The sequence below is a fragment of the Polistes dominula genome, unplaced genomic scaffold (genome assembly GCF_049000335.1).
Source record: "Polistes dominula isolate Pdom_NZ unplaced genomic scaffold, Pdom_raw_medaka contig_22, whole genome shotgun sequence".
Classification (NCBI taxonomy): domain Eukaryota; kingdom Metazoa; phylum Arthropoda; class Insecta; order Hymenoptera; family Vespidae; genus Polistes; species Polistes dominula.
Window position 1 is genome coordinate 3283194 of NW_028300966.1, and position 12074 is coordinate 3295267.

The following is a 12074-nucleotide window of genomic DNA, read 5'->3' on the forward strand; positions in this document are numbered from 1 at the left end:
TTCGAAATTTTTATAAGGTTTATTCTACTCAGTGTTCAGAAGATAGTTTAAATATTACTGTTTACGATTTGGCTAGGAAGCGTTGTTGTAGTTTCTCTGTTTATCAAATAAGTTAAACACATCAGCAAAGAAAACTTAGTTCCCAGTGTGTTCATACTTTAATGAGTTTCCTTTTGTGCTCTTTAGAAGTGATTTAAAAATGTGTGGAACTAAACAAGTACTCGCTCAATTTTTGGAATGATAACGTAAGATCTTAGAAACCAATAAAAATCAATTTGAACTACTATAAGAAGAGATAGTTAGAGCAATAAATCGTAGCTTTGTCAAACGTAGTTCTTTAATGCAAATTTATATTACAATTTTTTTTCAATTTAAATTATATTTTAAAACTGAATTATTACGAGCAACATTAAACTTATTTCTTTGTTTTATGTCTTTTTCTAGTGGACAATTAATAGAAGATGATTATCAGAATTTTGGTCATATTTTTAATTACGTTCACACCAATCAAATGTATTCCTTGCATAGAGAATCCAAATTGCGATTGTTCGTCAATATATCCGTTGGAAACGAATATTGTTTGTGATGTTAACAATAGTACAAGGTTTCACATCACCATAAAATCAAGGAATGAAGTGAAGGTATATACACGGAAGTTTTTTAATACAAAGCAATTTTATTAAATACTTTTTTCTTTTAAATTGCAAAGCTATTTCTATATTAAAGAGTATTATTCGGAATATCTTAAATCTTATATTTGTTTTAAACAATTAATTTCTTAGTTTTATTGAGTAAAGTAAAATGATGAATTTGCAGATCATTTGTAAAGATTGGAGCGGATGGGAAAATTTTAATTTTAAAAGCAAACGAACCGATTTCATACTTGAGTATCTGTTATTTGAAAAATGTGAATTTTCAAATAATATTGGTTTAAAAGACGTGGTAAAACAATTAGGTGCCAAAGGCACAAAAATCCTTATATTTCAATCTTTTAAATCTCTTTACAGAACACTAAAAAAAGAGCATCTTCAAGGATTCGAATCTTTGAAAAAATTAATATTATCTCATAATGGTTTAACTAGTATTCCTAGTGATTTGTTTTTCGATATTCCACAATTGGAGTATATTGACTTATCAATTAATAATATTGACCTACCGGTTGATATTTTCAGCAGAAATTCGAATCTAAAAAGAATTAATTTAACTTCAAGTGGAATATACAACATACCTGTCGGAACATTTAATAACTTAACAAATCTAGAGTATCTAAATATTATCTCAAACCTTTTGCATGAAATCAAAGCTGGAACATTTGATCAATTAGTATCTTTAAAATATTTGGATCTATCTCGTAATTATTTAGTGGATCTTCCGTTGCCTTTGTTTCATGATTTAAAGAATTTGGAAAAGCTTGATATCTCTAGAAATCATATCTCTTCTATACCACCAACTCTGTTCGAAAAAAATGTAAAATTGAAAGAACTATATCTAAATAATAATGAAATGAGCTCGTTGTCAGAGAATCTCTTATCATATTTAAAAGAACTTCAACATGTCTATTTGAACAATAACAAATTTACATCTTTACCAGAAAAACTCTTCTGGAAATTAAATTCGTTACAACGTATATACTTAAACGATAACTCTCTTATAACTTTATCCGTAAAAATTTTCCATGGCCTAAAAAATGTTACATATCTATCATTAAAAAACAACAAACGTATAATTCTTCCTGATAATATTTTTAAAGATATGGAAAATTTAAAAGTACTTGATTTGTCAAACAACGCAATTGATCATATATCAAAGTAAGTTATTAAATAATTTGTGGAATGTAACTTGTGTAGTCTAACTTCATGCATGTGTACATAAGCATCAACTCCATTATTTTTTAATTATGCATTTAGCTTAAAAACTGATTAATTTTTAGTGATCTATTTAACGGCTTGGTTTCCTTAAATGAATTAAATATAGAAAGAAATCAAATAAATTATATTAGCAGAGAGGTATTTCTCTCACTTAAAAATCTAAACATTGCAAGGTTATCTCATAATCCACTAAAATTTAATCATACAAATCACCAATTGCCAATATTTGATACCAATCAACATCTCAAAGAATTGTATTTATCGAATTGTAGCATTAAACAATTCTTTGATGATTGGTCAACTGGTAACAATGAGTTAAGAATTTTAGATTTGAGGCAAAACATGATTAGTAACGTATCGGTAAGATAATGAAATATAGTATATATACATAAGCTTAAATAATCGTTTAAATGTAGCTTCATTTATTTATTTTTTTATTTCGTAGACAACTTTATTCACGCTACCGTCCCTCGAAATTGTAGTTGATTTGAGTTATAATAAAATAACAAATTTGAATTTAGATCGAATCGAGGAAATTGCATCTAAGTCTAAAGAAGACCGTAATACTGTCATTTTCATGAAACACAATCCTTTTTTATGTGATTGTTCTTTCTATAATATTTTGCGTTATGATGGAAAAAACATGTCCAGAGATGTTTACGATAAGTATAGTATTAAATTCGATAATTTAACGTGTCTAAACATTGATGGAGTTATTGATAAAGAGATAAGTAATCTGCATTTCGAAAATTATACATGCAGTGAAGACGAATACTTTAATACTACTAAACAATGTCAATATCATTGTCAGTGTAATATAAGACTGTCAGACCATACTCGTATTTTAAATTGCTCTTATGATAATAAGATCGAATTTGTAATCGATAAGTCAAAGTTTAACTATCAAAAAGACTATCCTTTAATTATAGATTTGACAGGAAACTATTTAACGGAGATACCATCAACTGAATCTTTATATCCAATAAATGTTACGAGTTTGCTTTTATCCAATAATAACATATCTAACGTAACGCTTGATAAATTACCAACAAGCCTTCAAGTACGATATTTTTTATTTTATTCGTTAGAAATAATTGCAATATTTTTTTATTTTTATTTTGTTATGTTTATTTTTTATTTTTTTTTATTTTTCAATTTTTTTTTTTAGGTATTGGAATTACATAATAACAATTTATCAATAATTAATTCTACAGTTGTAGATTACTTGAAATCAATAGCTTGGAAAAAATTCACTTTAAGTGGAAACCCAATTCTTTGTACTTGCGATAATCAAGATCTAATTAATTTCGTCATATCAAATAATTTTAATCATGAAGATCTAAAAAACTTAAAATGTGCACATACCGATATTGCTGTGCATGGATTAATAATAGACGATTTTTGTAACCCTGCTTTATATTTGATGCCAACTGTAATAATTATATTGGTAATTGTATTAATTGTGTGTTTAGTCAGTGGTTATTATTACCTTTTACCCAGACTTCAAAGAAGAATATTTAGAAGACGAGACTATCCAATATTTAAATATTGTTTTGATACCAGAAGAAAAAGTATATAAGTGAGAAGGAAAACTTTTGTCACGTGTTGAACTTTGAAAAAAAGTAATTCTTATTGTAAAACTTTTTGGTTTCCTTACTTGAGGGCTTTTTGTTGTAAGTTGTCTTGTGTTTTAGTTTTAATGGTATTATTTATTTTTCTTTGAAAAAATACTGTGTCTCATACATGATTAATTAAAAACAAAACAACCAACTAAGTCTTAAAGGCTTGTAAATGTCGTCTTTTGGATATTTTCAACCTTTTTTTGTATCTACCTGAGATCATCTAAGATCTAAAGGAAAAATTAAAATACGAAACTTGTTGGTTCATTTGTTTTTCTTTTAATTGTGTGTGTGTGTGAGCAGTCTTATATAATATAAATTGCAAGTATAGTATATTTTATCAGAAAAGTAATCTTTGTGTTCGTTTTAACCATGTATATAAAGTACTAAAAAACGTTTTAAACTAATATAAAATAATAAGTTTTGAATATTGTCATTTTTTTATTTATAATATTGAAGACTTATAATTAGAGAAAGATTAAAATCAGTGTTAATAACTCTTAATTTCTACTACGTTTTATGGAATGTTCAGTGGAAATTTGTTTTATATATTTTATTATCACTTTTACATTTGCATTTATGATCTCATGTGTATTGTTATATTTATTGTTATTTAATTGTAAAGTATTATATTTTAATATTTGATATGACGAAATTCTGTTTGAAATTCTAAATTATCGTTTTCGTTAAGTTTTTAGTTTTTTTTTTTGTTTTAACTAAGAAAAACTATAATACTTTTCAAAAACAGACAAAATAAAAAGACTTTTACTATAAAAGAGTAAACGAAAAATAATTTAGAATGCGTCATTGTATATATTTCAAAATAATTTTCCAAATATAATTTTTGGTAGTTGATTATTCAAATGTGAAATAAAATACTACTAAAATAACTAATCAAAATTAGATAAATAAAATATTTCATTTTATCATATAAAATAAAAATAAAAATATTTTGTTTTTATATTTTGATTTTTTGTAATATATACAATACATAATATTAAGTAATTTTATGTAAATTATACTACATATGTATAGTATATTTTTACTAATCAATGGTATAATCGTAAATAATGAGAAATTTTAATGTAATGTAAAAGAAGATATCATTCATTATCACAATGATTTTAAACATATTTCGAAAAATAATGCAAAATTTTAGAAAAAAATCGTCTCTAAATACAATATTATTTTTAGAAATATAATTTGTTAAACAAATTAAATATTTTATACTAATAAATACTTGTAATAAATAAAAGTATATATGTTTTAATCGTTTATGCATTATAACAGTATTATAACCAGATCAAACCCTATCCTTTTTTCTTGATTTTTTGAAGATATATAATATCAATTTTTCTGATATTTACAAAAATATATTATTTACCCTAAAAATATAGTATAATAATCAAACAAAACTTGTAATAATTGTAAAGAACATATTAGTTGTTTATTATTTTGCAAAATCATTAACTTTTATCATTAAAATGAGATTTATTTTCAACTCGGAATATTACCAAGCTTGTATAAAAATCCTTGCCAATTATGATATAGTTTTTTAATTTTCATAAATACCATGGATTATGGTAGTAATTTATTTTTTAGAGTCAGCTATACAGCTGCCGATCCAGAAGACTAATGACACTTCTCCTCATAAAAGTTTTTCTTTTCTATCTATGCGTGTATTTGCGTAAATGGATGTACTCAAGTGTTTTACGAATTATTGTGAAAAATCATCTAAACCAAATACAAGGAAATAGAACCGGATTCAGATTGACACCCAGTCTTATTTCACTTGTTTGCTCTACTCTCTATTAGTAAGATTCTTTTAGATTTGATTAGTTCATTTGTAATCATGTCTTTTCCGAGGTTAATAAGGTTAAATTATACTAAACATGATTGTTATCGATCCATCTAATAATAATTCATTAGTTAAGGTTTTCACGAATTTACTTACACTTATATAAATATAAATTCTCTCTCTCTCTTTCCGGAGCAATACTAATCTCTGGGATTACATAGAAGTAAGTAGACTTGTGCTAAATAGTTATTTTGATCTAATAATTTAAATTGAAACGAGCAATAATACGTTATTTTTCTTTTCATTTAATTATTATAATATAAATTTATTATTATTTTTCATATTCCGTGTCTAATAATAATTAAGAAATTTTATTTATTATTAAAAATAATTTAGTATATTTTAATTGCTACATATAATAATAAGAATTATAATTATATATATATATATATATTTACTTAAATATATATTCATTCATTATCGATTTGAGAAATATATTATGCAATGTATATACCATTATAATTTTATTTAATAAATTTAATTACTTTGATTAATATTATTAAATTAATAAATTAATTATTAGGTTAATCATTATATAAAATGATTATCAAATCATATACCGTCTTTTTATGTTATTAACTTTTTTTAATGTTTTTATCTTTTCTTTTTTTAATTCTAAGTTGTCTTTTGTCCGGATGATTATTTTATTGTTTTGTATTTAAAAACGCATAAAATTGGAAATAAAATTTTAGTTTATTTTTTAAACTTATAGGAGACATTGTAACATCTAGAACCTATTAAAATCATTGAGACAAGCAACAGAAGCTACATCAAAATATAGATAAAGTAGCTGAATCATTTATTTATTAATTATTCAACTAAAATTGTAGGTAAGTATGGAAATCATTTTTCTTATATCAAACAAGTGTTAGTAAAACATAGCATATATTGTAAATTAGGTTTCTTGATTACAATTTATAAAATATAAGCAATCAAAAAAAGAAAATAATAGAATAAAGTAAGAAGGAAGAAAAAAAAGAAAGGGAATAATTTTTATTAGTGATTAATAAAAATAAAAATATAAGACTAAGAAATATAAAGAAAGAATAGCACATTAATGTACACATATAAGTAATAATATATGTATAATGTAATGTATTTAAATTAAAAGTGTGCGAGTATATTACATTATATGGAAGTTCCTTGTTTACTTATTTCTTCTTCATTCATATAATTTGCATATACAGTTGATATTGTTTTCTCGATGAAGGTCAATTTTAAATTTAATAAACTATTAGAAATAAATACATTTAATTTAAATAGTGTCTTAATCGCTAAGTAAATTTCATTTTAAATAATAAAATAGCTTAACGACCTGATCATTTGTAGCTCTCTGCTATACTTACTTTATTTAAAATCTGTATTATTTGATTTTGTTTGTTTACTACATCTCTTTTTTGAATAAAAACGTAAAATCTCAGAAACCAATAAAAATCAACTTGAACAACTATAAGAAGAGATAGTTAAAGCAATAAATCGTAGCTTTGTCAAATGTAGTTCTTTAATGCAAATTTATATTACAATTTTTTTTTCAATTTAAATTATATTTTAAAACGGAATTATTACGAACAACATTAAACTTATTTCTTTGTTTTATGTTCTTTTTCTAGTGGACAATTAATAGAAGATGATTATCAGAGTCTTAGTCATATTTTTAATTACGTTAACACCAATCAAATGTATTCCTTGCATAGAGAATCCAAATTGCAATTGTTCGTTAATAGATCATGTGCAAATAAATGCGGTTTGTGATGGTAAAAATAGTACAAGATTTAACATCATCATAAAATCGAGGAATGAAGTAAAGGTATATACACGAAAGTTTTTTAATAAAAGCAATTTTATTACCTACTTTCTTCTTTTAAATTGCAAAACTATTTCTATAGTAAAGAGATTTATTCAGATAATCTTAAATCTTATATTTGTTTTAATCAATTAATTTCTTAGTTTCATCGAGTAAAATAAAATGATAAATTTGCAGATCATTTGTAAAGATTGGAGCGGATGGGAAAATTTTTATTTCATGAGCAGTAGAATAAAATCGATTCTCGAAAATGTTAGCATCGAATACTGTGGATTATCGGAATCACTTACTTTAAAAGAGGTGGTGACACAACTAGGTGCAAGCGACACACAAATCCTAATATTTCAAGCTTTCAGAGCTATTAACGAACCAATAGAAAGAAAGCAATTTCATGGATTCGAATATTTGAAAAAATTAATATTATCTCATAATGGTTTAACTAAGATTCCTAGTGATTTGTTTTTGGATATTCCTTTATTGGAGCATATTGACTTATCAAATAATTCTCTTTCCTTACCCGGTGATATTTTTCATAATAATCTGAACCTAAAACAAATTAATTTATATTTGAGTAGATTAGAAACGATACATAACGAAACATTTAATAATTTAACAAATCTGGAATATTTAAATATTAGTTCAAACCATTTGCATGAAATCAAAGCTGGAACATTTGATCAATTAGTATCTTTAAAATATTTGGATCTATCTCGTAATTATTTAGTGGATCTTCCGTTGCCTTTGTTTCATGATTTAAAGAATTTGGAAAAGCTTGATATATCTAGTAATAATTTCTCTTCTATCCCACCAAATCTGTTTGAAAAAAATGAAAAATTGAGAAAGCTATATTTACATAATAATGAAATGTACACCTTGCCAGATTATTTTTTATCGCATTTAAAAGAACTTCAACATGTCTATTTGAACAATAACAAATTTACATTTTTACCAGAAAATCTCTTTTGGGGTTCAATTTCAATAGAGTATATCAACTTAAATAATAACTTACTTGTAACATTACTCTCGAATAGTTTCCTTAGTTTGAGAAATGTTAAACGTCTGTCATTAAAAAATAACAAACTTGAAATTATCCCTAGAAATATTTTTGTAGGTATGGAAAATTTAAAAGTACTTGATTTGTCAAACAACTTTATTTCTCGTGTATCAAAGTAAGTTATTTAACAATTTGTAGAATATAACTTATGTAGTATAACTTCATACCTGTGTACATAAGCATCAAAACCATTTTATTTTAATCTTACATTTATCTTAAAAACTGATTATTTTTAGTGATCTATTTATCTACTCGAGTTCTTTATATGAATTAAATATGGAAAGAAATCGAATAAATTATATCAGCAGAGAGGGATATATCTCTCTTAAAAATCTAAACATTGTAAGGTTATCTCATAATCCAATAAAATTTACTCATGTAGATCACCGATTGCCAATATTTAATGAAAATCAAGTTCTGAATGAATTATATTTATCGAATTGTAGCATTAAACAGTTCTTTGATGATTGGTCAACTGGTAACAATGAGTTAAGAATTTTAGATTTGAGTCACAACATGATTAGTAACGTATCGGTAAGATAACGAAATAGAGTATAAATACATAAGCTTAAATAATCGTCTAAATGTAGCTTCATTTATTTATTTTTTTATTTCGTAGATAACTTTATTCACTTTACCGTCACTAAAAATTATAGTCGATCTGAGTTATAATAATATAACAAATTTGAATTTAGATCAGATCGAGGAAATGGTATCTAAGTCTAAAGAGGACCGTAATACTGTTATTTACATGCAACACAATCCTTTATTATGTGATTGTTCTTTTTATAATATTTTACGTTATTTTAGAAAAAACATGTCCAAAGAAGTTTATGATAGTTATTCTATTACATTCGGAAATTTAACGTGTCTAAGCACTGATGGGGTGATTGATAAAGAAATTATTAATCTGAATTTCGAAAATTATATATGTAGTGAGAACGAATACTTTAAAACTACAGAACGGTGTCAGGATGGTTGTACTTGCAGTATAAGAATGTCAGACAAGACTCGTATTTTAGATTGCTCGTATAGAAAAAAGACTAAATTTGTAATCGATAAGACAAGGATTATCTTTCAAAAAGACAATCCTTTAATTATAAATTTGACAGGAAATTATTTAAAGGAGATACCGTCACTTAAACCCTTCTATCCAATAAACGTTACGAGTTTACTCTTATCCAATAATAAGATATCTAACGTAACGCTTGATGGATTACCAAGTAGCCTTCAAGTACGAAATTTTTTATTTTATTATTTTTTATTTTATTATTTTTTATTTTATTCGTAAAAATTAATCTCGAAATTTGCCTACATTTTTCTTATTTTTTTGTTTGTTTAGGTATTAGAATTACATAATAACGATATATCAATAATTGATTCTGTAGTTGCATATCACTTGGAATCAATATCTTGGAAAAAATTTACTTTTAGTGGAAACCCAATTTTATGTACTTGCAAAAATTATGAACTAATGAAATTCCTAATATCAAGTCGATTTTTTTATAAAGATCTAAAAAATTTAAAATGTCCAAATAACAATATTCCATTGCATAAGATAAATATAGACCATATGTGTCAAACTGTTTCAAAATTAACGCCAGTTATTGTAATATTTATAGTATTATTAGCAGCAGCTGGAACAATTTATACTCTTGTTATCGTATTTAGTAGAGGAATAAATATGAGACCTGAAAGAGAAGAATATGCAGTTTCTTATACTGATAGAAGTAGACAGGATAGTCCAGTATTTTCAATTTCTTAAAGTGGCAAAAGAAGAAGTATATAAATGAAAAGGAAAACCTTTGTCATGTGTTGAACTTTAAAAAAAAGTAATTCTTATTGTAAAACTTTTTGGTTTCCTTACTTGAGGGCTTTTTGTTGTAGACTGCCGTGTGTTTTTGTATTTTGATGGTATTATTTATTGTTCTTTGAAAAAATACTGTGTCTTATACATGATTAATTAAAAACAAAACAACTAACTGAGTCTTAACGGTTTGTAAATATCGTCTTTGCGATACTTTCAACATTTTCTTGTATTCATCTGAGATCACCTAGGATCTTAAAAAAAAATTAAAATAGGAAACTTGCTGGTTCATTTGTTTTTCTTTTAATTGATCAATCTTATATAATTTAAATTGCATGTATAGTAAATTTAATCAGAAAAGTAATTTTTATGTTCGTTTTAATGATGAATGTATAGTACTAAAAATTTTATCATACTAATATTAAATAATGACTGTTGAATATTGTCATTTTTTCGTGTATAATATTCGAGACTAATAATTATGGAAAGATTGAAATCGGTGTCGAAATCTCATAATTTCTATTACAGTTTATTTAACGTGCAGTGAAAATTTGTTTTATATATTTTATTATTACTTTTACATTTACATTTATAATCTCTTACCTATTGTTATTTTTTGTTATTAGATTGTAATTTGTTATATTTTAATACTTGAGTAGACAATTGTCGGTTTGAAATTCTAAGTTATTATTTTCGTTAAGTATTTAGTTTTTGTTTTTAAATATAGAAAATTATAATACTTTAAAAAAAAAAACATAAAATAAAAAGAAGACTTTTTCTATGGAAAAAATAAACGCAAGAAAAATGCGCCATGGTATATATTTGAAAATAATATTTGAAATATTATTTTAGGTAGTTGATTATTCAAAATTGAAATAAAATACTACTAAAATAACAAATCAAATTTAGATAAATAAAATATTTTATTTTATTCTATAATATTAAAATAAAATATTAATAATAATATATATTATGTTTTATTTTATCATATAATATTAAAATAAAATATTTTGTTTTGATATTTTGATTTTTTGTAATATATTTAATACATAATATTAAGTAATTTTATGTACATTATACAATATCAATTGTATCTTTTTACTAATCCATGGTATAATGGTAAATAGTGAGAAATTTTAATGTAATGTAAAAGGAAATATCATTAAAATTCACAATAACGTAAATATGTTTTACCAAATATTGTAAATTTTTGAATAAATTATTTATAAATAAAATATAACGAATATAACAAATCAATATCGTCCGCAAATGTCAACAGTTACGTTGTCCTGTTCAATCGCCGACCATCTTTACTTTTTTGCAGATCTTTGACAGCAAATTCCAGTACTAAATTGAATAAAAGTTATGACAATGCGTCCCCCTTTTTTAACTCGCAGTGCATACTAAAAAGTTCCGACATTTGATTATTTTTTCTCATTCCAATCCTAGTTTCCTTTAAGAAAACTTGAACCAGGAAGACCAATTATATATATATATGAACCAGACAGGTATTCTGTGTCATATTAAAATTTCGAGCATTTTTTTGTTTTATTGAATCGTACGCTTTTTAAAAATCGACATAAAATTGGTGTACCTGCTGATTTAATTCCTATTATTTTTCAAGATCTGCCGAATAGTAAAGTTCTGGTCAGTAGTCGATTAATTTTTGCTAAAACCGCACTGATGATTCCCCATTACCTCGCCCGCATATGATACTATCCTCTCTAATAAGATATCCGACAAGATTTTATAGTACGTTTGTAAGAATGAGACACCCCGATAATTACTACAATTGATTTCGTTGCCCTTATTGAATATTTGATTTATAATCAACTTTTTTTCATTGTTACATACTTCTTTATTCCATATCAATTTAATTAATAAAAAAATTTCTTCAATTTATCTACTTTCCGCCCCCTCCCTCCCGATATGATTACCTCAGCTGGAATTGAGTCGTTACCCGGTTATTTATGATTTTTTAATTGTTAAATCTCACTTTTTACCTCTGCAATTGTCGGTTCATTGATCATATGTTCTGCCGTGTAGAATTTAAAGTCAAAACCC

The 12074-nt window shown here is 24.7% G+C and overlaps 1 protein-coding gene across 1 annotated transcript; it reads left to right on the forward strand.

Annotated features, from left to right (window-relative positions):
• Positions 1–1752: 1752 nt before the first annotated feature.
• Positions 1753–9968, forward strand: LOC149032455 (uncharacterized). Its single transcript, XM_089173115.1, has 8 exons — positions 1753–1808; positions 1931–2228; positions 2314–2928; positions 7327–7669; positions 8586–8737; positions 8823–9437; positions 9546–9654; positions 9826–9968. The coding sequence occupies exons 1-8, from the start codon at positions 1753–1755 to the stop codon at positions 9966–9968; spliced, it is 2331 nt and encodes a 776-aa protein (XP_089029241.1).
• The last annotated feature ends 2106 nt before the right edge of the window (positions 9969–12074 follow it).

Bases quoted from the DNA above. Each gene is read 5' to 3' on its own strand.
- LOC149032455 (XM_089173115.1), top strand. From the start codon at position 1,753: ATGGAAAATTTAAAAGTACTTGATTTGTCAAACAACGCAATTGATCAT. The intron at 7,670-8,585 runs GTGATATTTTTC...TTACTCATGTAG, and splicing joins TAATTCTCTTTCCTTACCCG to ATCACCGATTGCCAATATTT. The intron at 9,655-9,825 runs GTACTTGCAAAA...TAATATTTATAG, and splicing joins TAGTGGAAACCCAATTTTAT to TATTATTAGCAGCAGCTGGA.